The sequence below is a fragment of the Cherax quadricarinatus genome, chromosome 72 (assembly GCF_038502225.1).
Source record: "Cherax quadricarinatus isolate ZL_2023a chromosome 72, ASM3850222v1, whole genome shotgun sequence".
Taxonomy (NCBI): Eukaryota; Metazoa; Arthropoda; class Malacostraca; order Decapoda; family Parastacidae; genus Cherax; species Cherax quadricarinatus.
This window is the reverse complement of record NC_091363.1, coordinates 2,033,783-2,061,039: the sequence shown is the minus strand read 5'-3', so window position 1 is coordinate 2,061,039 and position 27,257 is coordinate 2,033,783. Positions and strand designations below refer to the sequence as shown.

General features: G+C 37.8%; 1 protein-coding gene across 5 annotated transcripts in view; it reads right to left on the bottom strand.

Annotated features, from left to right (window-relative positions):
- LOC128701407 (uncharacterized) overlaps positions 1-27,257 on the bottom strand; it is a 68,464-nt gene extending 41,207 nt beyond the window's left edge. Inside the window, exons 1-10 of one of the 5 annotated variants that reach the window (XM_070100279.1) lie at positions 27,138-27,257; positions 24,488-24,933; positions 23,362-23,488; positions 21,256-21,332; positions 19,797-19,941; positions 18,466-18,562; positions 8,771-9,786; positions 6,665-6,901; positions 2,285-3,559; positions 1,522-1,631 (exon numbers count right to left, since the gene is read on the bottom strand). In XM_070100279.1, coding sequence (XP_069956380.1) covers positions 1,522-1,631; positions 2,285-3,559; positions 6,665-6,901; positions 8,771-9,786; positions 18,466-18,562; positions 19,797-19,941; positions 21,256-21,332; positions 23,362-23,488; positions 24,488-24,856 — 3,453 coding nt within the window. In that variant the 5' untranslated portion in view covers positions 24,857-24,933; positions 27,138-27,257. Of the gene's footprint in view, positions 1-1,521; positions 1,632-2,284; positions 3,560-6,664; positions 6,902-8,770; positions 9,787-18,465; positions 18,563-19,796; positions 19,942-21,255; positions 21,333-23,361; positions 23,489-24,487; positions 24,934-25,776; positions 25,979-26,255; positions 26,482-26,543; positions 26,759-26,779; positions 26,927-27,137 lie in introns of those variants that run through there. The other 4 variants (XM_070100281.1, XM_070100277.1, XM_070100280.1 and 1 more) reach the window with 4 other exon arrangements.

Here is a 27,257-nt window from a genome sequence, read left to right as displayed (position 1 = left end):
ATACTTTCATACATTCCCTTCTTTGCCTTCATAGGTAACGTTTTTTGTCTCCATATATATCTTCATTAACCCTTTCAGGGTCCGTCCCGTAGATCTACGGCTTTACGGTGAGTGTCCAAACCGTAGATCTACGCCATGAGCTCAGCTCACTCTGATAAACTGTGAGTGGTACATTTGGGCCTAGATATGAGAGAATACATCTATGTGGTATGTGTGCAACACATAAAACAGATCCTGCAGCACACTGTGTATAATGAGAGAAAAAAACTGAAATCATGATTTTTCGATTAAAACAGCAACTTTGCAGTGTTTTTTCGTATGTTTTTTATAGTTGTATTTGCGATTTCTTGGTCTCATTTGATAGAATGGAAGACATATTATAGAAATAGAGATGATTTTGATTGGTTTTAGCACTGGAAATGGCTTGAAACTGAGCTCAAAGTAGCGGAAATGTTAAATTTTTGCCGATATCCAGGAGTAAACAAACGACCTCACACGTCTAATACACGTCAGCTGGTGGGTCTAATATACATTCACAAATATGGTGATGATATTTATACAATTATTACAGTATTGCATAACAGTAAATATTCTATTTTTTGGTGTGAATAAAAATTCATTATGTGAATAAAAAATCAAAATGGAATTTATTTGTAAAGCCTCAAAACATAACTAATGAACAGAGGAAATGTTAGTTTAGTGCCAGGAATGCCTACATTGTTTATTCTGGACCCTATTTTGAAATTTGAATATTTTGAACTTTGTGTTAAATTGGCCAAATTAACAATTTCCGATCACTTTATTTTGTAGTTGAAACAGTTGACTTGGCAATTTCTTGTGCTCAATCGATAGAATAGAAGTAATACTAGTGAAATAGCTAAGAATTTGGTTGATTGGAATAATGTAATTGGCCTAAAATGGGAGTCAAAGTCGGCAAAATCGCCGATTCGTAAATATCGCTGACACATCAAAATTCGCGAGAGCATAATTTCGTCAATTTTCCACCAAATTTCGTACTTTTTGTTTTATTACCTTCACAAAAAGATTCTCTACGATTTCATAAGAAAAAATAACAAATTTTTTTTTTAAATTCTTGGACACTGGTGCGTGACTTCAGATTTGGGCCTTGGACCCTGAAAGGGTTAATCATCCATAGATGGATTAATGAAAATGTCTATATTAACCTAAAATAAGACATTTAATGTGCTCGAGTGATTTATTACGCCTCCAATACGGGCGATCTCCAAAATAATGGCCGATGACCAGGATAGAATTTCGGCCAAAAAAGCGGGTGAAAACCGAATTGGCCGATATCCAGAATGGCCGATAACCGAGGGTCCACTGTACATAAATAAATTTCATATCCGTACACTTCATTCACTCTATCACATTCCTAATAGCAATGTATACAAATACTCATACACCCTTTATATACTCCATCACACTCACAATACCCTTCATACACTCTCATCCGTAAATTCCTCACATGTTCTGTAATACAAGACAATTCGTGTTTATCACCTGTTGGCCTGTATCTTCCTTTTTGATGTTCAGCTGATCATGAGTATCACTGTCATTCACTATCTTCTGTATGCCAGTTTCATTGTCATTACTCTTGTTAACACCCTTTTCTGTAAAACAAGTAGTAATGTTGTATATATTCACAATAATTTTATTAAGGCCATATCTGCATTATATCTATCTGTACAAAATTTATAAGATGGAACTTACAAATAAGTGAAATAGTTAGCTCATAGTGCTACTTTCTTGTAAATATATACTTTTTTAGGGAGAAGGGAAAGCTCAGCTATTTCCCACCAAGACAGGGTGATCCTAAGAAACACACACATTCATCATCACTCACACTCTATCTGCCTTTCCAGGAGAGCACAGATACTATGATTCAGCGATCACCCACTAAACTGTAACATCCCCTACCATCTTTCAAAGTGGAAAGTGGAAATACTGTGTTTCCCACCTCCAAAGCTCAACTTCAAATAGCTGGTTTCTCAGGATCCCTTTATAGATATTACCTCGCATGCACTCCAATAGCACAAAGACCACTCCTTATGAAAAGGAATTTTTGGGTTTGCATTTTCCCTGTTTAAATGTTTGGAAATGGTGTGGTGGATATTAATAAACAAACATTCCTACCTCCAAGTTAAGAAACAAAAATATGGAAATGAGATTTTATTGTTTAACCAAGAATTTTTTTCCTCAGACAAGCCTATACTACTACTAAAAATAACTATTCAAGTAAATTAAAACTGTCATTCATATTTACCTTTTGTTGCAACACTTTCAAGATCAAGGATTTTTCCATTATTCTGGCTATCAACACTAATACCATTTTTCACTTCTCTCACTTTCTTGATCTTTTCTATTAGTGGTGGCACTTTTTGCACTCCATCTGTATTTATTTCTTTTAATGGTAAAATCGAACTCTGACTTATAGGAATGAGATTGGGCAAGGCCTTAAGTTTCACTTTCTTGGCGGGTGGCTTGTCATCAGATAATTTAGTAGGAGATGGAGATGCCTCTAGAAGATAATTAAGAATGGGATTGGTTTCTGAAGAGCCCTTCAGCGAGACAGGAACAGAGATGAAGGTGGTGGTGGGGGTTGTGAGGCTTCCAGATGTCACAGTAGTAAAGCTAGCAGTTTTCTGCCCTGTTGCTTTATTATTAATGGAGTTGACAGGGACAAGTTGCACAGGTATTAATTTAACATAACTGACAGGCCCTGAAGCAGAAGTAAATGGCAAGTTGTTTATAGAGGATGGGGTGATTATCGTGGAAGGAGAGGTTATTATTGGGGGTGAAACAATAGCTGAAACAGTTGAGGCTGGTGAAATTGAGGCCTTTGAGGTTGATGGACTTGATATATGGGTACTACAGGACACGCTACAGTCTGATTTTGCAGAGTCTGACTCTGAAGCAGCTTCATTGTTTTCAGAATTATTGAGACTTGTGATGGCTGATGCTACGGTCTTTCTTGCTCGAGCATGTATTGCCCTCACAGAAGTGTGTTGCAGTTGACTTCTTGATCTATCGATAGTGCTAACAGGTGCTAATGGCACCCCATGACCCATCCTGTGTGATGTTAGTAATATCTTGTCGAGAAAAAGAGCCCCACAGAGATTACATTTATAATTCCATTCATTGTGTTTATGGGTCTCCATGTGAGCTTCTAAGCAGATGGCATTAACAAATGTAGTCTTGCATTTCGAGCACTGTGGGGGATCTCCATAATCATCTTTTAAATGTTTATGTTTATGAATCATGAGACTTTCTTGATCAGTAAATTTTTCCTCACACAGGTAGCACATTAAAGCCCCTCCCAACTTCTCATCAACCAGGCTAAGATTTACATTGTGTCTGCTTTTAAGGTGTGATGCAAACACTTCCTTGTTCCATTTCTGCAAGCAAAGAGGGCAGGTGCGTACACACGCATCCTGGTCTGTATCTCCATTGTGACGCATACTGTGCTTTACTAAGAACGTAAGCATAGCAAAGGACATGCCACAATCACGACATTTGTATGGTTTTTCCTTGGAGTTAACTGAAAAGGAAAGTTTAACAAATTAACATATGTCATGAAAGCCACAGAAGTCATTAATCTCTTAAAGCATATATTTAAAATAATGTGTCCATGCACAGTTAAAAATAAATATATGAAAAGAGGTACAGATATTTTAGTATAATAACAGTACAAAAATGACATTCAGAAGCAATGTATATTAATAAGTCACATTCACCTTGTACCACATGAATATGTCCATCTCTTGTAATACTCCACAGCAAATTACATAATCTTACATCTACTTTCAAAAGCTTATTTCATTCATACCTAAACTATACACCATCTTTCATTCACAATCTAACCAACTGCCTTAGTCAGCATACTTGATATTGGCCCACCCATGTACATAATGTAAACACATGCTGAAAATTCGTAATGAATAAATAACAATTCACTAGTGTTAATTGAGACTAAAGGTCTAGCAAGTCTCCTTCAGCTCTTTCTTCTCTTCTTCTAGACTTAGAGCAATTTCTTTAGCCATCTTAGTCCTCACAACTCATTCTACATCTTCCACTGCTTTATCACATATTCTCATAGTTTTCTCCTAATGAGTTTTGAATTTTTTCAATCACTCCTTTCCAATCCATATGATACACAGGCAAATTTCAAAATAACTTTCAGATAATTAAATAGTACCAGTTGTATAATGTCTGCACCTTAAAAATATATAATTAAGATAGAAATTTTTTTTTAGGCTTTGGGAGCCTAAATTTTGTTGCATGTATTTGGAATTTATTTTTATTTTTTTTTATTATCACACTGGCTGATTCCCACCAAGGCAGGGTGGCCCGAAAAAGAAAAACTTTCACCATCATTCACTCCGTCACTGTCTTGCCAGAAGGGTGCTTTACACTACAGTTTTTAAACTGCAACATTAACACCCCTCCTTCAGAGTGAAGTACAGTGCCTGCACTCTGAAGGAGGGGTGTTAATGTTGCAGTTTAAAAACTGTAGTGTAAAGCACCCTTCTGGCAAGACAGTGATGGAGTGAATGATAAGAACATAAGAACATAAGAACGAAGGAACACTGCAGAAGGCCTACTGGCCCATGCGAGGCAGGTCCAAGTCTCCTACCGGCTTAAGCCAATGCACCCAACCTAGTCAGGTCAGGTCACGTTGACTTAAGGGAGGAACACGGCAACCGACCTGTTAGCACAAGCTATCAGGTCTAACTCACACCCACCCACATCTACTCATGTATTTATCCAACCTATTTTTAAAGCTACACAACGTTCTGGCCTCTATAACGGTACTTGGGAGTTTGTTCCACTCATCCACAACTCTATTACCAAACCAGTACTTTCCTATATCCTTCCTGAATCTGAATTTTTCCAACTTAAAACCATTGCTGCGAGTCCTGTCTAGGCTAGATATTTTCAGCACACTATTTACATCCCCTTTATTTATTCCTGTCTTCCACTTATACACCTCAATCATATCCCCCCTAATTCTACGTCTTTCTAGAGAGTGCAGTTTCAGGGCCCTTAGTCTATCCTCATAGGGAAGGTTTCTGATACATGGGATCATCTTTGTCATCCTCCTTTGTACATTTTCCAGAGAATTTATATCCATTCTGTAATACGGTGACCAAAACTGTGCAGCATAATCTAAATGAGGCCTAACCAAGGATGTATAGAGTTGAAGAACAACCTGAGGACTCCTATTATTTATGCTTCTTGATATGAAGCCAAGGATTCTATTAGCTTTATTGCGAACACTTATGCACTGTTGTCTTGGTTTCAGATTACTGCTAACCAGAACTCCTAAATCTTTTTCGCAATCCGTAATATTAAGATCTACATTATTTAGTTTATATGTGGCATGGTTATTGTCCTGTCCAACATTTAGAACTTTGCATTTGTCTATATTAAACTGCATCTGCCACTTCTCCGACCACTGCATCAGTCTATTCAAATCTTCCTGGAGTGCTCGAATGTCCTCGTCAGAATGAATTCGACGGCCTATTTTGGTGTCATCGGCAAACTTGCCGATGTCGCTCTTTATGCCCTCATCTATATCGTTTATGTAGATTGTGAACAGCAGGGGGCCCAACACTGACCCCTGTGGAACACCGCTCGTGACGCTTCCCCACTCTGATTTCTCCCCATTTATGCAAACTCTCTGCTGCCTATTTGTCAACCATGCCTCTATCCAGGAAAAAATTTCTCCTCCTATTCCATGTGCTTTAATTTTCCTCAATAGTCTCTGATGTGGGACCCTGTCAAAAGCCTTACTGAAGTCCATATACACAATATCATATTCATTACCATGATCTACCTCCTCAAATACCTTAGTGAAAAAAGTTAATAAATTCGTAAGGCAGGAACGCCCCTTTGTAAAACCATGCTGAGATTCGTTGATTAATTTATGCTTTTCAAGGTGGCTACGAACTGCCTCGGCAATTATTGATTCCATAAATTTTCCCACTATGGAGGTTAGGCTTATTGGTCTATAGTTCGAAGCTAAGGACCTGTCACCTGTTTTGAAAATAGGTATCACATTTGCCATTTTCCACTTATCTGGCACCATGCCAGTTTGTAGTGATATGTTGAAAAGATTAGCCAAAGGTGTGCTAAGCTCCTCTTTACATTCCTTTAGAACCCTTGCATACAGTTCATCAGGGCCTGGGGATTTGTTAGGTTTTAATTTATCTATTTGCCTAAGGAAAGTTTTTCTTTTTCGGGCCACCCTGCCTTGGTGGGAATCGGCCAGTGTGATAATAAAAAAAAAATAAAAATAAATTCCAAATACATGCAACAAAATTTAGGCTAAAAAAAAATAAGTTTTGAGGAAAGTGTGAAAACAACAAAATATATCTTCACTGACTGTTAGAAAAAAGAGGAGGCAAAATAATCATAAAGGGATATGAGAGTCTCTATCAAAATGTCTTAAGATCATTAACAGAGACAACAGGACAACACTGTAAACTTAAAAATTATATTACTGTGTTAAATGGCTACTAGAAAGTCTTTCTCACAGTGATATGGAATTCAGAAGGAAGTAGTACATGCTACAACCACCAGAAACTCAGAAATCATGTGACAAAATACACACTGACGGTAGTTACACAAAAACGTTATCAACCTTCATCCACAATGTGTGTTGCTCGTTTCCTTTGTCTCGACCTCTCATTCTGAAACCAGATCTTAATGACTTGAGGTTCTAGCTTTGTTAAGTGGCCAATAATCTTAAACATGGAAGGATCGGGAAAGTTGCAATACGTGAAGTGCAAGTACAGTGTGCGTAGCTGAGCCTCATTAAATACAGTTGTTCTTCTGCGGTGTCGCTTCATGTTGTTTAAGTCAGTTTCATCTGTAACATCTGAGGAAAAAAACAATGACTGAGTTACTGTCATATTTTAAATAGTTTTACTGACATGAATTCTCATGTACTTAAACAAATAATTTACAAACACCTAATAGACAGCTTTTTCTTCGTAGTTCTCAACATAATTTATACACAAGTCCTTAATAATATAAAAAATTTCAGTGGAACCCCAGTTAATAATGTGTTTATTTTAAATGTGCTACAAAACTCTCCATGAAAATCTTTACTAATTATTGCTTTATTACATTAACTTCAAAACTTTTTTCTCCCTTATGAATATTAAAATTAAATTATTTCTTTTATTAATACAGTAAGCCCTATAGTTCAAATATTTTGGACATAACCAATACATAAAGACACTGTACAGTTTAGGGTATTTATTAAAGGAAACATACTGCCACAAGTGGCTTCTTTAGTCCTGAAGGAAAATAAAAGCCACTTTCTAAAACATTCCCTTTAATAAATACCCTGAACTGTACATAAATGTGTTTATCCACATGTTGTTAGTATCACCATATCACTTACTGTACTTCCATAACTGATAGTGTAATTTTGTAATAATTGCAATCTTTTAATTTGATACATAAAAATACTTCACATAAAATCCAAGGGCTTTATTTCTGTCATGAAATAAAAAAAATTGCCATCTTTGTAAGGTGTGAGAGACTTTGAACATTCCTAATATAATACATAAGGTACTTTGCCACTATTTCTAACATCTCTCCACTATTCTTTGAAAGAAAATTATTTACTCACTGCTATGACATTATATCCCCTTTCTCCATCTCCCACTCCTGTCATGTTTGCTGTCCCTAGTGCAATATGCAAAGTCAATTTTTTTAACACACTGGCCATCTACCAAAGAGGTAGGATAATCCAAAAATGAAAAGAAACACTTTCGCCATCATTATCACTGTCTTGCCAAGGGTGTGCTGATATTACAGTTCAGATGACCCAAACCATACCATGGACAGACTGCCCAGTGGCCAGCTGACCCAGTGGCTAACGCGACGGTCTGGAGTTTTGAGACTCTCTGATCGCGGGTTCTATCCCTGTCCGTGGTACGGTTTGTTTGCAATCGTGTCATTATGATTTTGTGAGTCAGATGACCCTCCAAACTGCAATATCCCCACCCCTCCTTCAAAGTGCAGGCACTGTACTTCCCACCTCCAGGACTCAAGTCCAGCTGACCAATTTTCCTGAATCCCTTCATAAATGTTACCATTCTCATAATCCAACATCACATTATAAAAGCTACTTACCTCCACTTACTCCTAACATGCTCACACACACCTATTGATGTCCAAGCCCTTTGCACACAAAGCCACTTTTACCCCCTCTCTATAATCTTTCCTAGGATGACCCCTACCCCTCTTTCCCTCCTCTAAAGGTTTATGCATACTTTCTAAATGCCCAACACACCTCAACAACCCTTCCTCAGCCCCCTGGGTAATACTTTTAGTAACCCTGCACATCCTTTTCATCTCCAAATTATGACACAACATCTCCACTCAGACACAACATCTCCAGCCTCCTCCTCATTGCAACATTTAAAACTCATGCTTCATACTCATATAAGAGTGTTAGTACCACTATAGGGAAAATATTCAAAACTTTTATTCAATTATTCTAAGTGCACAGCATTCCAAAGCACCCAACATGACCCGCAGTATGGTTTGTAAGCACCCAACATCTTATAGCTTAACCAGAGCTAAAACTAACTGCAAACTAAGTATTGAGTGCTGCTATTAGTATCCTGAAAACTTCTGGAAAATATTGTTTCAGATGGAAATACAGCAAATTAAATAATTCCATTATTTTCATTAAATAAAATCCTCAGAGACAGAAAAAAAAAATTCTTACCATCTTCATTATTTTTCTCTAACTTGCGCCGCTGTTCTTCCTGATGGCGAAGAATTGCCTCAATTTGCTCTTGCATGGACTCTCTTTCCTTTGACATCTGCATGGTATCTACCGGCTCAGACTTTATGTTGATAGGTGTTTTCCATGGAGACTTGAGACCGTGACTTTGTAGTATAGAAGATATTTGGTCTTGTAATGTCATTGGTTGCTTTTCTTCTTCCTCCTCTTTATTTTCTTCTTCATCTTCCCTGTCCCTGATCTCTTTCTTCACATTTAACTTTGTTTCCTGTGAACTTGATGCTGGCACAGGAAATATAGTTAAGCCACCAAGTGTAAGTGAGACTTTTGGTACTTCCTGTACCCTCTTTATCTCTTGCTGTTGAAGTAAGAGTTGGTGCTGCAAATGCTGCTGCTGTATATGCTGAAGTTGTAACTGCAGTTGTTGTTGCTGCTCCTGCAACTGTATTTGCTTGTCTTCTTGTTTTTCCTCAATCTGATTCTCTTCTGTTTGGCTATCTTCTTGCTTTTCATTTGCATTTCTTTCTTCTTTTATTGCATCTTTTGGTAACCTAGCTTTCTGCACTTGGTGCAACTGTGCCAGCAGCAACTGCTGCATCAACCGCTGCTTCTGCTGTTTTATCAAGCGACTATCTTCCATCTGCGACAACATTTCTGCATCTATAAGTGGTGGGGGAGATGAAGGAGATTCTTGCATTTGCTGTTGTTTCTGCAACTTTTGTAGCAACAGCAGAGGTAAAGCAGCCTGAAGTGGTGTTGGTGAGTTCTGTTGACTGGCCTGTGATTGTCTTGTAATGTTTTTAATGTTTTCTTTAATATAAGCATCAGAGTTATCCAATCCTTCCTCCTCCTCAAGGTGAGTCAAATCAATGCCAGTTTTGGAGCTGCATTTTGATATTTTATGAGTATCTAATAACACTTTGTGAGTGAATCCCATATTGCAATGTGGGCAGTACAGAGTCTCTCGTTCATGTGCTTCTTTATGGCTGTCTAAAAACCTGAAAAAATAGTAATGGCTGAGGTTAAACCACCAAATTCAAATGAAAAAAATAAGAGTAAAAATCAGAGTAAGACTATTTTGATAGAAAACACTCATCAATGGCCATTATAAACATCCACTCTTACCTTCCCATAAAATATCAATATATTATCCTATCTTAACACCTTCACCCCTGCTCAAATTTCTATCTTCTGCACTTTTCTTTTCTTCTTTCATTCAACACACCGGCCGTATCCCACCGAGGCGGGGTGGCCCAAAAGGAAAAACGAAAGTTTCTCCTTTTACATTTAGTAATATATACAGGAGAAGAGGTTACTAGCCCCTTGCTCCCGGCATTTTAGTCGCCTCTTACAACACGCATGGCTTACGGAGGAAGAATTCTGTTCCACTTCCCCATGGAGATAAGAGGAAATAAACAAGAATAAGAACTAGAAAGAAAATAGAAGAAAACCCAGAGGGGTGTGTATATATGTGCTTGTACATGTATGTGTAGTGGGACCTAAGTGTAAGTAGAAGTAGCAAGACGTACCTGAAAACTTGCATGTTCATGAGACAGAAAAAAGGACACCAGCAATCCTACCATCATGTAAAACAATTACAGGCTTTCGTTTTACACTCACTTGGCAGGACGGTAGTACCTCCCTGGGCGGTTGCTGTCTACCAACCTACTACCTAGGACTTTTCTTTTCTCCTCCTTAATTTCCTATCATCTCAAAATATCTACCCAAATATCAGCTCTATCCATAAATCTTCTGATAAAGATCCCCATATTGCTACCATTTCAAATGGATAGTACTCATCCTGTAGAGTGCATCCTAACTCCAGAATTCTAAAGTCCCTTTAACCTTTCATAAATTTTACCTTGCTCACACTCCAACTGTATGTTAAACTCCAAAACTCACTTTTGTTACACTCACTCCCAATCTAACACATTCACACATGCCCACTAGTGCTAAAGACCCTACCTTTCAATCCTTATTCGAACATCATCTGCATCTTCTATTTTTTTTTTTTTTTTTTTTTTTTTTTTTTTCAACAAGTCGGCCGTCTCCCACCGAGGCAGGGTGACCCAAAAAAGAAAGAAAATCCCCAAAAAGAAAAATACTTTCATCATCATTCAACACTTTCACCACACTCGCACATTATCACTGTTTTTGCAGAGGTGCTCAGAATACAACAGTCTAGAAGCATACACATATAAAGATACACAACATATCCCTCCAAACTGCCAATATCCCAAACCCCTCCTTTAAAGTGCATGCATTGTACTTCCCATTTCCAGGACTCAAGTCCGACTATATGAAAATAACCGGTGTCCCTGAATTTTTTTTTTTTTTTTTTTTTTTCAACAAGTCGGCCGTCTCCCACCGAGGCAGGGTGACCCAAAAAAGAAAGAAAATCCCCAAAAAGAAAATACTTTCATCATCATTCAACACTTTCACCACACTCGCACATTATCACTGTTTTTGCAGAGGTGCTCAGAATACAACAGTCTAGAAGCATAAACATATAAAGATACACAACATATCCCTCCAAACTGCCAATATCCCAAACCCCTCCTTTAAAGTGCAGGCATTGTACTTCCCATTTCCAGGACTCAAGTCCGACTATATGAAAATAACCGGTTTCCCTGAATCCCTTCACTAAATATTACCCTGCTCACACTCCAACAGATCGTCAGGTCCCAAGTACCATTCGTCTCCATTCACTCCTATCTAACACGCTCACGCACGCTTGCTGGAAGTCCAAGCCCCTTACCCACAAAACCTCCTTTACCCCCTCTCTCCAACCCTTTCGAGGACGACCCCTACCCCGCCTTCCTTCCCCTATAGATTTATATGCTTTCCATGTCATTCTACTGTGATCCATTCTCTCTAAATGACCAAACCACCTCAACAACCCCTCTTCTGCCCTCTGACTAATACTTTTATTAACTCCACACCTTCTCCTAATTTCCACACTCCGAATTTTCTGCATAATATTTACACCACACATTGCCCTTAAACAGGACATCTCCGCTGCCTCCAACCGTCTCCTCGCTGCAGCATTTACCACCCAAGCTTCACACCCATATAAGAGTGTTGGTACTACTATACTTTCATACATTCCCTTCTTTGCCTCCATAGATAACGTTTTTTGACTCCACATATACCTCAACGCACCACTCACCTTTTTTCCCTCATCAATTCTATGATTAACCTCATCCTTCATAAATCCATCCGCCGACACGTCAACTCCCAAGTATCTGAAAACATTCACTTCTTCCATACTCCTCCTCCCCAATTTGATATCCAATTTTTCTTTATCTAAATCATTTGACACCCTCATCACCTTACTCTTTTCTATGTTCACTTTCAACTTTCTACCTTTACACACATTCCCAAACTCATCCACTAACCTTTGCAATTTTTCTTTAGAATCTCCCATAAGCACAGTATCATCAGCAAAAAGTAACTGTGTCAATTCCCATTTTGAATTTGATTCCCCATAATTTAATCCCACCCCTCTCCCAAACACCCTAGCATTTACTTCCTTAACAACCCCATCTATAAATATATTAAACAACCATGGTGACATTACACATCCCTGTCTAAGACCTACTTTTACCGGGAAATAGTCTCCCTCTCTTCTACACACCCTAACCTGAGCCTCACTATCTTCATAAAAACTCTTTACAGCATTTAATAACTTACCACCTATTCCATATACTTGCAACATCTGCCACATTGCTCCTCTATCCACTCTATCATATGCCTTTTCTAAGATTTATATACCCTCTCAGTCAAGCTATCTTGTTCCATGCTTTTCAAATGACTATACCATCTCAACAACCCCTCATCCATTTCTTAAATGAATTATAACTTTTATTCCACCACACTGTCTTCTAATTTAGTCACTCTTTATTCTCTGCATATTATTCACAGCACTCCTTGATCTTAAGGATAACTTCAGCTTACCCCAGCTATCTCTTACTGAAACTTTTAGTCTTTTACCATCTAAACTTTTTCTTAACTCTTAATTTATTATTTTTTATTATCACACCGGCCGATTCCCACCAAGGCAGGGTGGCCCGAAAAAGAAAAACTTTCACCATCATTCACTCCATCACTGTCTTGCCAGAAGGGTGCTTTACACTACAGTTTTTAAACTGCAACATTAACACCCCTCCTTCAGAGTGCAGGCACTGTACTTCCCATCTCCAGGACTCAAGTCCGGCCTGCCGGTTTCCCTGAATCCCTTCATAAATGTTACTTTGCTCACACTCCAACAGCACGTCAAGTATTAAAAACCATTTGTCTCCATTCACTCCTATCAAACACGCTCACGCATGCCTGCTGGAAGTCCAAGCCCCTCGCACACAAAACCTCCTTTACCCCCTCCCTCCAACCCTTCCTAGGCCGACCCCTACCCCGCCTTCCTTCCACTACAGACTGATACACTCTTGAAGTCATTCTGTTTCGCTCCATTCTCTCTACATGTCCGAACCACCTCAACAACCCTTCCTCAGCCCTCTGGACAACAGTTTTGGTAATCCCGCACCTCCTCCTAACTTCCAAACTACGAATTCTCTGCATTATATTCACACCACACATTGCCCTCAGACATGACATCTCCACTGCCTCCAGCCTTCTCCTCGCTGCAACATTCATCACCCACGCTTCACACCCATATAAGAGCGTTGGTAAAACTATACTCTCATACATTCCCCTCTTTGCCTCCAAGGACAAAGTTCTTTGTCTCCACAGACTCCTAAGTGCACCACTCACTCTTTTTCCCTCATCAATTCTATGATTCACCTCATCTTTCATAGACCCATCCGCTGACACGTCCACTCCCAAATATCTGAATACGTTCACCTCCTCCATACTCTCTCCCTCCAATCTGATATTCAATCTTTCATCACCTAATCTTTTTGTTATCCTCATAACCTTACTCTTTCCTGTATTCACCTTTAATTTTCTTCTTTTGCACACCCTACCAAATTCATCCACCAATCTCTGCAACTTCTCTTCAGAATCTCCCAAGAGCACAGTATCATCAGCAAAGAGCAGCTGTGACAACTCCCACTTTGTGTGTGATTCTTTATCTTTTAACTCCACGCCTCTTGCCAAGACCCTCGCATTTACTTCTCTTACAACCCCATCTATAAATATATTAAACAACCACGGTGACATCACACATCCTTGTCTAAGGCCTACTTTTACTGGGAAAAAATTTCCCTCTTTCCTACATACTCTAACTTGAGCCTCGCTATCCTCGTAAAAACTCTTCACTGCTTTCAGTAACCTACCTCCTACACCATACACTTGCAACATCTGCCACATTGCCCCCCTATCCACCCTGTCATACGCCTTTTCCAAATCCATAAATGCCACAAAGACCTCTTTAGCCTTATCTAAATACTGTTCACTTATATGTTTCACTGTAAACACCTGGTCCACACACCCCCTACCTTTCCTAAAGCCTCCTTGTTCATCTGCTATCCTATTCTCCGTCTTACTCTTAATTCTTTCAATTATAACTCTTAACTCTTAATTAACTCTTAATTAACTCTTAATTTATAGTAGTAGGTTGGTAGACAGCAACCACCCAGGGAGGTACTACCGTCCTGCCAAGTGAGTGTAAAACGAAGCCTGTGATTGTTTTACATGATGGTAGGATTGCTGATGTCTTTTGTCTGTCTCATAAATATGCAAGATTACAGGCATGTCTTGCTACTTCTACTTACACTTAGGTCACACTACACATACATGTACACATTTATTTATACACACTCATCTGAGTTTTCTTTGATTTTATCTTAATAGTTCTTGGTCTTATTAATTTTCCTTTTATATCCATGGGGAAGTGGAATAAGAATCTTTCCTCCGTAAGCCATGCGTGTTGTAAAAGTCAACTAAAATGCCGGGAACAATGGGCTAGTAACCCCTTTTCCTGTAAAGATTACTAAAAAGAATAAGAAGAAGAAAATTGTCAAAGTGGGAAGTCTGAATGTGCGTGGATGTTGTGCAGATGATAAGAAAGAGATGATTGTGGATGTTATGAATGAGAAGAAGCTGGATGTCCTGGCTTTAAGTGAAACAAAGCTGAAGGGGGTGGGAGAGTTTCAGTGGAGAGGAATAAATGGGATTAGGTCAGGGGTTTCAAATAGAGTTAGAGCTAAAGAAGGAGTAGCAATAATGTTGAAGGATAAGCTATGGCAGGAAAAGAGGGACTATAAATGTATTAATTCAAGGATTATGTGGAGTAAAATAAAGATTGGATGTGAAAAGTGGGTTATAATAAGCGTGTATGCACCTGGAGAAGAGAGAAGTGTAGAGGAGAGAGAGAGATTTTGGGAAATGTTGAGTGAATGCGTGGGGAGTTTTGAATCAAGTGTGAGAGTAATGGTGGTTGGGGATTTTAATGCTAAAGTGGGTAAAAATGTTATGGAGGGAGTAGTAGGTAAATTTGGGGTGCCAGGGGTAAATGTAAATGGGGAGCCTTTAATTGAGCTATGTGTAGAAAGAAATTTGGTAATAAGTAATACATATTTTATGAAAAAGAGGATAAATAAATATACAAGGTATGATGTAGCACGTAATGAAAGTAGTTTATTAGATTATGTATTGGTGGATAAAAGGTTGATGGGTAGGCTCCAGGATGTACATGTTTATAGAGGGGCAACTGATATATCGGATCATTATTTAGTTGTAGCTACAGTTAGAGTAAGAGGTAGATGGGAAAAGAGGAAGGTGGCAACAACAAGTAAGAGGGAAGTGAAAGTGTATAAACTAAGGGAGGAGGAAGTTCGGGTGAGATATAAGCGACTATTGGCAGAAAGGTGGGCTAGTGCAAAGATGAGTAGTGGGGGGGTTGAAGAGGGTTGGAATAGTTTTAAAAATGCAGTATTAGAATGTGGGGCAGAAGTTTGTGGTTATAGGAGGGTGGGGGCAGGAGGAAAGAGGAGTGATTGGTGGAATGATGAAGTAAAGGGTGTGATAAAAGAGAAAAAGGTAGCTTATGAGAGGTTTTTACAAAGCAGAAGTGTTATAAGAAGAGCAGAGTATATGGAGAGTAAAAGAAAGGTAAAGAGAGTGGTGAGAGAGTGCAAAAGGAGAGCAGATGATAGAGTGGGAGAGGCACTGTCAAGAAATTTTAATGAAAATAAGAAAAAATTTTGGAGTGAGTTAAACAAGTTAAGAAAGCCTAGGGAAAATATGGATTTGTCAGTTAAAAACAGAGTAGGGGAGTTAGTAGATGGGGAGATGGAGGTATTGGGTAGATGGCGAGAATATTTTGAGGAACTTTTAAATGTTAAGGAAGAAACAGAGGCAGTAATTTCATGCACTGGTCAGGGAGGTATACCATCTTTTAGGAGTGAAGAAGAGCAGAATGTAAGTGTGGGGGAGGTACGTGAGGCATTACGTAAAATGAAAGGGGGTAAAGCAGCTGGAACTGATGGGATCATGACAGAAATGTTAAAAGCAGGGGGGGATATAGTGTTGGAGTGGTTGGTACTTTTGTTTAATAAATGTATGAAAGAGGGGAAGGTACCTAGGGATTGGCAGAGAGCATGTATAGTCCCTTTATATAAAGGGAAAGGGGACAAAAGAGACTGTAAAAATTATAGAGGAATAAGCTTACTGAGTATACCAGGAAAAGTGTACGGTAGGGTTATAATTGAAAGAATTAGAGGTAAGACAGAATGTAGGATTGCGGATGAGCAAGGAGGTTTTAGAGTGGGTAGGGGATGTGTAGATCAGGTGTTTACATTGAAGCATATATGTGAACAGTATTTAGATAAAGATAGGGAAGTTTTTATTGCATTTATGGATTTAGAAAAGGCATATGATAGAGTGGATAGAGGAGCAATGTGGCAGATGTTGCAAGTATATGGAATAGGTGGTAAGTTATTAAATGCTGTAAAGAGTTTTTATGAGGATAGTGAGGCTCAGGTTAGGGTGTGTAGAAGAGAGGGAGACTACTTCCCGGTAAAAGTAGGTCTTAGACAGGGATGTGTAATGTCACCATGGTTGTTTAATATATTTATAGATGGGGTTGTAAAGGAAGTAAATGCTAGGGTGTTTGGGAGAGGGGTGGGATTAAATTATGGGGAATCAAATTCAAAATGGGAATTGACACAGTTACTTTTTGCTGATGATACTGTGCTTATGGGAGATTCTAAAGAAAAATTGCAAAGGTTAGTGGATGAGTTTGGGAATGTGTGTAAAGGTAGAAAGTTGAAAGTGAACATAGAAAAGAGTAAGGTGATGAGGGTGTCAAATGATTTAGATAAAGAAAAATTGGATATCAAATTGGGGAGGAGGAGTATGGAAGAAGTGAATGTTTTCAGATACTTGGGAGTTGACGTGTCGGCGGATGGATTTATGAAGGATGAGGTTAATCATAGAATTGATGAGGGAAAAAAGGTGAGTGGTGCGTTGAGGTATATGTGGAGTCAAAAAACGTTATCTATGGAGGCAAAGAAGGGAATGTATGAAAGTATAGTAGTACCAACACTCTTATATGGGTGTGAAGCTTGGGTGGTAAATGCAGCAGCGAGGAGACGGTTGGAGGCAGCGGAGATGTCCTGTTTAAGGGCAATGTGTGGTGTAAATATTATGCAGAAAATTCGGAGTGTGGAAATTAGGAGAAGGTGTGGAGTTAATAAAAGTATTAGTCAGAGGGCAGAAGAGGGGTTGTTGAGGTGGTTTGGTCATTTAGAGAGAATGGATCACAGTAGAATGACATGGAAAGCATATAAATCTATAGGGGAAGGAAGGCGGGGTAGGGGTCGTCCTCGAAAGGGTTGGAGAGAGGGGGTAAAGGAGGTTTTGTGGGTAAGGGGCTTGGACTTCCAGCAAGCGTGCGTGAGCGTGTTAGATAGGAGTGAATGGAGACGAATGGTACTTGGGACCTGACGATCTGTTGGAGTGTGAGCAGGGTAATATTTAGTGAAGGGATTCAGGGAAACCGGTTATTTTCATATAGTCGGACTTGAGTCCTGGAAATGGGAAGTACAATGCCTGCACTTTAAAGGAGGGGTTTGGGATATTGGCAGTTTGGAGGGATATGTTGTGTATCTTTATATGTTTATGCTTCTAGACTGTTGTATTCTGAGCACCTCTGCAAAAACAGTGATAATGTGCGAGTGTGGTGAAAGTGTTGAATGATGATGAAAGTATTTTCTTTTTGGGGATTTTCTTTCTTTTTTGGGTCACCCTGCCTCGGTGGGAGACGGCCGACTTGTTGAAAAAAAAAAAAAAAAAAAAAAACTCTTAATACCCTACTCTTTTTTATGCTCACCTTCACCCTGGCCAGAGAAACTTTCTCCCCTGGGCCTAGTTCTTCATGGTATAGTAAATGATTGACAGTACTGTACTAATCTTTGTGATAACGCCATATAATGCTAACCTTAATCTGAAACCTTGAGTCTACTCCAAGTTACGCTATTTCACACAAATTTTTCACCACTTTCGTTTTATCCAACTCTATCAATCATCCCTACGGTCACAAAACAAAATGCAGCAACAGACTCCAATCTATTATTAAGAAACACTACAACAAACTATGATAGAGTACTGACTTTTTTTTACAAAATGTTTCCATTATTATTATTATTATTCTTACTATTATAAAAAACATTAAACTCAAAAGAATTATTCAGTACTACTTCAAAACTGCTAACACTTACTTCTTTGCAATAAAAGTAGAGGGGCATTGAATGCAGTACCACCGAGCATCAGGATCACTTGCATTCTTGAATGTTTTGCTGTCCCCTGGTGCCACACCTATGATAATAAATAATAATGAATAAAATTAATTACACAGAAAATTAATACTAATACCATATTATTTTTGTACAGTACTACTAGTGAACAATAAGAAGGCACAATAACATAACTGGAATAATACATATATAACCCACACATAGGAGACTGAAATTTATGACGACGTTTCGGTCCAACTTGGGCTAGTTTATGGTCCAATTATGATCATAAAGTCGTCATGAGTTTCAGTCTCCTATATGCGGGTTAATTATGTACAGTACTACTGGTGCAATTACCAACATCTGATTAGTCAGACACAGAGCCATGATTAGTAGATGAAGAAGCAAGCCTCCACCACTCCCATTCTACTCAGAAAATAGGAATGTAATGGATAGCTAGCAGTAGAAAATAAAAATTCTAAAGGAAAAGCAGGAATTAACACTATTACAAAGAGCCAAGGTGAAAGAATGCGAATGAAAACAGCAGTTGAAAGTAAGATGAAAGTACAGTAAACTCTTGATTAACTGACTGACTGACTAATAAAGGGGAAGCAGATAACCAGTGATGACAAATGTGGTGGTCAGAGATAAGATGGTTTTGCCAAGACCATAATAATAATGAACTATTAAGTAACCAAAGGACCTTGTTTCCAAATCAACTTGCAAAGTGGATTTTGTCCCTTATTTCCAAAGTTTGTTAAATCAATGTCTATTAAATTTGGGGTTGACTGCACAGAGCAATAATGCAAGTGACTCAGCATGAAGCTGTGTAAGGCTGTGAAGCTAGAGACTGCTGGACATTAAGACATAGTGTAAGGGTTATAAGCGAGTCAATATATAGATAAACAGAAATTTTCACACCTACTTTGGAGAATAAAAATAATACCATGGCTGGAACAATTCACAACTAGCTCACAAATTGGAGAGGAAATTTTAGTGGACATTTCGATAATTTCCTTTTCTACTCGTCTTTTTACCTGACCTGTCTTCTGGCTCTCTCTTCATGTCTTTACCAGACCTGTTCTCTGGCATTCTCCTAACCTTTTCACCTGACCTCCCTCCTGATTTTCTCTCCTTTCCCTCTCAGTCATAGCTTGACAATAATCTAGGATGGACCAGAATATAGTCTAAAATTACCTCTTGAAATTCTGGGTCAGTTGTGAATTCTTCTATGCAGTGAAGAACTTAAGTTATAAATAGATATAAAATTTTATCCGTCATTTATAGGAAGCTAAGGACTACTGTATATTTCTTACCTCTGTCCTTAGGTGGCAAGCGTTTGCGAATGCTTGCTCTTCTATTCTGAAACCACATTTTGATACTGCGATAGGGCGTTTTAATTCTTAAAGCAATGCAGTGTTGGTCAATTGGCTCGGGAAAGTTGTTATGCTCAAATGTTGTCTGTTTGGAAAATAAATGGCTATTAGTAAGAAGTTCATCACCCCCTCTTTTCCAACTTTGGAATTCTATCACTTTTCATACCAGGTACAGAGATACTCTTTAAATTTTCAAAATTAGTTAAAACATATACATACTAGTGGGATACATATACAGTGGATCCTCCGTGCTCAGACTTAATTTGTTCCAGAAGGCTGTTTGAGTACCGAACGAATTTTTCCCAACCAATTTTCTTTTTTGTTGGCCTGGCTGTTATCACTAATCTTCTTAGGCCCCATGGTAACTTTTTTATACAAAGATGCAATATAAAAAAAACACCAGAAATGCAAAGAAACATGAAATAGTTTACAGCGAAGTTCTGACAGGTCGTGTTTGTTTGGTCGAGTGCCAAGCAAACAGTCGTCTACAAGGCGACTTTTTTACTGAACAAAGTGTTCGAATACTAAATTGTTTGAGTAGGGAGTTGTTCGAGTACTGAGGTTCCACTGTATACTCATTGCTTTCACCTGCCAGTGAAAAAAAAAAGAGTTATTTTCCACATTAATTTTCATTCATAATACATACGAAAGATCTTAAAAAAAGAATTCTTTCCATTTCTTGTTTACAATTTTTTAACACGTCGGCTGTCTCCCACCGAGGCAGGGTGACCCAAAAAAGAAACACTTTCACTGTCAATCACACATAATCACTGTCTTTGCACAGACGTTCAGATATGACAGTTCAGATGTCACTCCAAACATGTATGGTCGACATTTTTGTCGAATGGTTATCCATGTGTGCATCCTGATAACGATTTATTACAAACAATAAGACACCATGCATACACTGTCTCGTGTTGTAACTTGAATGATTTTAGAATACTGACACACCAAAACATATGAAACTTACTCAGTATGGAAAATAATGATATTTCACTTCATTTACAAGTTTATTAAATCAATGACTTGAAAAAAGGCTCATGTTACTATTACCAGCCCCTCTACAAACCTCTCAAATATTCTCCAAATTCTATTTACCAAATTTTTGTTTTTCCCTTAAGAACAGAAGTCACAATACCATAGCTAGAACAATTCACAATCCAAAAATTAGAAACTGAAACTTGACAACACTGTGGCTTGTTCTCATGACTTGATGATGGCTCAGAACAGACCAAAATATCTTCTAGCTTCCACTTCAAATTTGTGGGCTAGTTGTGCACTCTTATACCTATTGATTACAACTAGTATTTACACTTAGTCTTCATTAAATTTAAATATTATTATTACATCTCATACAGCCATATGAGAAAAGCTACTAAATATCATAAGAGAAACAAACCTCCAGAACTTTATATTGTTTTTCATTGAATGCTGTGCGTTTGCGCTTAAATTGCATCTCTCCAACCTGACTACAATCTGCAAGAGATAACATAAACAATAAAATTTGTTAAAATAGCCACCAAACTAAAGAATATATGAATTATGAAATAATTATATTTTTTGCAAAATCAGATCATGTTACATATTCACAATTTGCAGTGTGGCTAATTTTATTTCATGCTACGGAATTTTATTTATTAATGTAAAGCTAATAAATATCAAGAAATACAATGTAAATATCAAGAAATACAATGCAAGGGAACATACTGTAAAGAAATGTAATGAAATGGATGGTGGGGAAAAAAATGTGAGGGGGTGGTACAAGTAAGTGTAAATAGATGGTATAAATGTGTGTAAATGGGCAGTGCAAAATAGTATAAATGAGTGGTGTACAAGTGCAATATAAAGAAATGTAAATGGGCATAAAGGAACGCAACTTTCAAGCAATAATTTGGGAAAAGACTGTCACAAACTTTTGCTGAGAATAAGAAAAAGTTTTGAAAAGAATTGAAATGGTGAGTAAATCAGATTAAAAATCATAATACAAAAGTAATATTTCTTTATTTAATATATTATTATCACATAAATGTAAAGACCATTTTATATTCAGCCAATAAAAGTAAATGTTGATCACTAACCTTTACAAAAGTTGCAAAGATTAGTGGATGAATTTGGAAGGAGATATAAAAGAAGGAAATTAAAAAGCAAGGTGACAAGAATAACAAAAAACTAGGCAATGAAAGATTGGCTATTAAGTCAGAGAGGAGTATATAGATGGGTCTATGAAAGATAAGGTGAACCATAGAATAGATGAGGGAAAATGGTAGGTGGTGTGGAAAGAAAGGTTATCTGTGAAGGCAAAAAATATACTGGAGTTTACTGGTACCAACACTTCTATATAGGTATAAGGTTTTTTTTTTTTTCTTTTTCAACAAGTCGGCCGTCTCCCACCGAGGCAGGGTGACCCAAAAAAGAAAGAAAATCCCCAAAAAGAAAATACTTTCATCATCATTCAACACTTTCACCTCACTCACACATAATCACTGTTTTTGCAGAGGTGCTAAGAACACAGCAGTTTAGAAGCATATACGTATAAAGATACACAACATATCCCTCCAAACCGCTTTAAATGCTGCAGCAAGAAGGCAGCTAGAGCCAGTGGAAATGTTATTGTTGAGAGCAAATTAGAAATCATGGGGTTACTTAAGGTATATATCAGAGATGAGGAGGGGTTATTGATGGTTTAACATTTAGAAAAGAGGGGGCAGAAAAGAATGACCAAGGTGTGTACAAACCTGGAGTGGAAGGAAAGAGAGGTAAGGATTGTCCTAGAAAGGGTTGAAAGGAGAGGGGTAAATAGGGTTTTGAGTGTTAGGTGCAACCAGCAGGCTTGTGAGAACATGCTGGATCTGTGAGTGCTTTTTATGACTGAAGCACTTTTGGAGTGTGAGCAAGGTAACATGAAGGAATTCAGGGAAACTGGTCAGTTGGACTTGACTCCTGACAGTGGGAAATACAGTGCCTGTCCTTTGAAGAAAGGGCAGGGATGTTGCAGTTTGAAATGTCATTTGAATTGTGATATCCATGCACTTCTGGCAAGACAGCTATTGAGTGAATGATGGTGACTGAATTTCCTTTCTTGGATCACACTACCTTAGTGGGAGACAGCCTATGTTAAAAACAATTCACAAAAAATTTTCCAAATCAACATAAATCATAATTTACCTTTCCTGAGAGAAGAGCTCCTTGTTGAATTTTCCATCTATTTAATCATCTTCAAAGATAACAAACTTTAAAGAATTTAACAAAGCCAGATATATGTAATACTTGTTGACAATCCTATTTGTGAAGCATTTATCATCTGCTAACTCCAGTTATGTAGAAAAAAAAAAAGGCAATACCCAAAGACTAACAAAAATGAGACAAATTGGGAATTCAATATTTATGAAAAAGAATGTAGAGGTGAGACATGTATAGTTGAATGTACTTTATGCATGTGAAATATAGGGTTAAAAATGAACAAAAATGTTAACACTTAAAATTGGAAAAGCTCTGGTGACTGTACCTTCTTGATTCTCATTGTTGTTGCTCATACTTGACGCAGGACGCTTGCGCTCATTCTTAACCTGAGGTGTGATGGTGACTTCTGGTTGAGTATTGGAACTTAGCTGTGATAACATTTGCTGCTGAAGCTGTGAAAGCAAAATAAAACAAAAACTCAATACTGTGTCAATTCTTAATAAATTCTTAGCTACCAAACTTTTAAGTTCAATATGTGGATTAATGGTTTTAAAGAAAAGACCCTTTCTATGACATTTCACCAGTCTTTATCATATTGGTGAACAGCGGTTTATTTTTGCTGTTTTTTCTTAACCCCATATTGGTAATGCCATCAGGGGTAGCACCAAGGGAGGGATTTGGGGGTCCTTCAACCCCTCAAAAATTTCCTTAGCCTCCCCAAGCCCCCCAAATAAAAACAGTAATCCAGTAATAAAAACCAGACAGCCGCCCCTAAGCCCACCTGGTATAGAAATTCCTGCACTACCCCTATTTGCCATACTCCAACTACATGTGGACTGATGCACATCTCAAACCAACTGCAGAGCAATGGCTTTAGTTTAATAAATGTTTCACCAAGATGGCCTCCTGATTAAAAAAGATGTATGGCCACAAAGCAATGCTCCTATAGAATTAGTTTACTGAGGGATATACTGTACTATGCCATAATGGACTAATAGAACATTTCAGAAATTTACATAACACATAAGGGCCCTAGTTTCATTGATGAGATTAGGCCATGATTAGATGGAGGATCAAGCTTACAACACTCACTGCACTAAATGACTCAGGCAAATTTAGCACTCAATATAAATAATAAATATAAGGAGATTTAGCACACATATTACATTAACTTAAATTATTTGTAGATGGAAACTGCATTTATTTCATTGCCTATTGTATGGCAGCAGGTTTCAGTAGTTATAATACAATGCGGAGAGAAAGAAAGCTTATGAAAAAATAGGAGAATATAGGCATAAGGAGAAGGAAGCAAAAGCAAAAAAGAAGCAAAATATAAAAATTAAAAAATTAAATAAGAAATATGAGGAAGAAAAAGAAGCCAAAACTGAAGAATACAAGAGAAATGCACAGAGCAGAGCAGAGGAACACAGTCACTACATGGCTTAGCTAACCTGCTGAAACTGAGCCATAACTCCTGCTTGGTACTGCAGTATATGAGAAACTACTGTTTGTTGCAGCTGGTTTAACTGAGCTACAACAGCTTCTTCTGGCCCCATGGATGTTGAAGGTGGCGACACTGCTGATGCCGGTGGTTGTGGGGATTGTGAGGACTCTTTTTCTTCATCTTCATCCTCTTGATTTTCTTCTTTCTCTTCATTTTGCTCCTTTTTAATGGTAACTGCTACTTCTTGTTTTTCTGGAATTTCCCTCTGTTCTTTTTTAATTACAACTTCTGTTTCTTGCTCTAAATTAATTTCATGTTCCTGTTTGTTTTCCTTTTCCATTCTTTTCTTCCGCTTGCTACATTGCCTCTTCTTCATGAGTGCAAGTATTTAGTTTTTCTTATTCTTAAGTTGTCCCTCTCCATGCCATCTGTCCTTGCAACCCCTAAGGGAGTCTGTAAAACATACAAACTATATTAGAATTCACTGGTTTTCATAGCCTGAATGCTGAACATTAAATATCAAATGTTTCTAAGATGTTTTAATTTCTAAGAGCAACTGTGGCACACATACCTAGTTTGTTAACCAGCTTCAATTATAAGTCGTTTACTATACTGATTCCATATTCTAACTCAATTATAACCTGGAGCATCTCAAAGTAAATAATTAGTACACAAAACAATCTAACTTTTACTATTAAACTTTCCTGCATTAAACAGCTATTAGGCCCACTCTTGCAGGTTCAACTATGCCCACATAACAATATTACTAATTTGCCAGGTTTAACTTTAAAATATACATGTACTGGTATTCTACAGCATTATATATATATATATATATAAACTGACTTTACTCTTAATTTTCTTCTTAATTTACCAGTAGTGTCTCAAAACAATCTTGTAGTAGGGAATTTTATTTTACAAATAGCTATAAAGTAAGCTGATTATACTGAGCAAATGAAAAGAATTTTTTCATCATTCAATAAGAATATCATATACTTATTTTAATTATTATTACTGTATATTAACAGAAAACTTTATTGGGATTATTAATCCTGAGAGGATATTAGTTTGTGTTCCTGAGCCCTTCACCAGGATGCAGTCCATTTTCCTGCTAATATTCTATAGTTTTGTCATGTACTTACACCATACACACAGTAATTATGACTAAGATGCAAATTCATTCATCAATATAAAGAAAAGCTATCATTTCAGAAAACTATAATACACACTATTGTAAAATATATGAATTCTTGAAGGAATTAATACAAATTACTTTATGTATTATATGTTGCTTACAATATTATATGTGTTTGGATGGAGCAGATTGGACACCCCAAGAAATTTGTATCTTTTTGAGGAACTGTAGGAAAGTCATATATCTGTTAAATGTTCCTGGGGTCATTGCCTTGGCAGCAACGTCTCACACCAGGTTCCTTACATAGCAACAGAAATAATACACAAATAAATAATATTAACAAAACACACGAAGTAAAGCTAGGTGTACTCTACAGATAAGGTAAGTTTTAATCTGGCAATCTACAAAATGATATATTTATAAAATGGTTACAATAAGTGCATAATTGCTATAAACATATATTGGTTAATTCAACCTTGGATAAACCAAGAAAATGAATCAGTAATATACTAGATTAAATCAAAGTATTAATTGTATATAACTATAATTATAATTATCAAATTCATATTATGTAGTGAACTTTTATTGTATAAATACAAAACTGAAAGCTGATAAAGTTGTCCTTACATCTATTACTCACCAAACAGACATTTATGTTATAATACAACTGTTGCACAATTAAGTAATAAACGCTATACAATAACATTTGTGGTATTTACCCACCAAAATTACACTTTCATTCTTTAAATGACTCATCTATCCACATTATTTACAATTTTCCTCTGAAAATATCCATTTTTATGTAAATTAGAACTCAAATTTGGCTAAATTGAGGTAATTTGCGAGAGATGTCATTGTGATAACTATCATCACAACCCTGGCTGGCTTACGACCATTGCCACACTACCCACAACCCTTGACATTTTACCTCTCTACAACTTCCTCTTCGTTAGTTGCACTCTCTTTACGGCCTCCACACCTCATAGTCCTGCCAAAAGAGTGTGGTAGGCCGTGTGTAGGCCTGGTGGAGGTGGCCTAGGTGAGCCCGGCCAGGTGAGAAGGATCACCTGTGCTTTATCACAAACACCAATGTAAACAAACCTCCCCAGACCATCACGTGACTATAATTCCTCCTCTCTAGGCCTCCTGCGGCCTTACACTAACCTCCCTAGGCCTATAGCGCCATCCCGGAGGCACAAATGACCAGCGTGGCACCAAACAAGGGGTAACGAGGCCACCACTGCCCAACAAGGTAGTGCAACTCAGTCGTCAACTCCACAATTACAGCCAACGACTCTGTTCGATTCTACTATTTTTCATTCCTCTCCCTGTTATTTCTCCCTAATAATAGTCTCGTTTATACAATACAGGTATGATAATTAGTTTAAATTAATAAGTAGATAGTTTAATGGATGGATGAATTAGTTAGAGGGTGAGAAAGGAAGGTTTGAATAGGTTTTTAGTGGGTAGTGAGGGTCGCAGTGCAAGGGTTCAGACGGAGGTCGTCGTTAACCACCCTTACCATCAGTAGCGGACGCGGATTGGCCGTAACGATGGCGTCCGAGTGTGCGCACTGCGGCTTCAACCACCTGCATCTGCGCCAACCACCACCTCCCTCCCACCTAACTACCCACTTGCACCA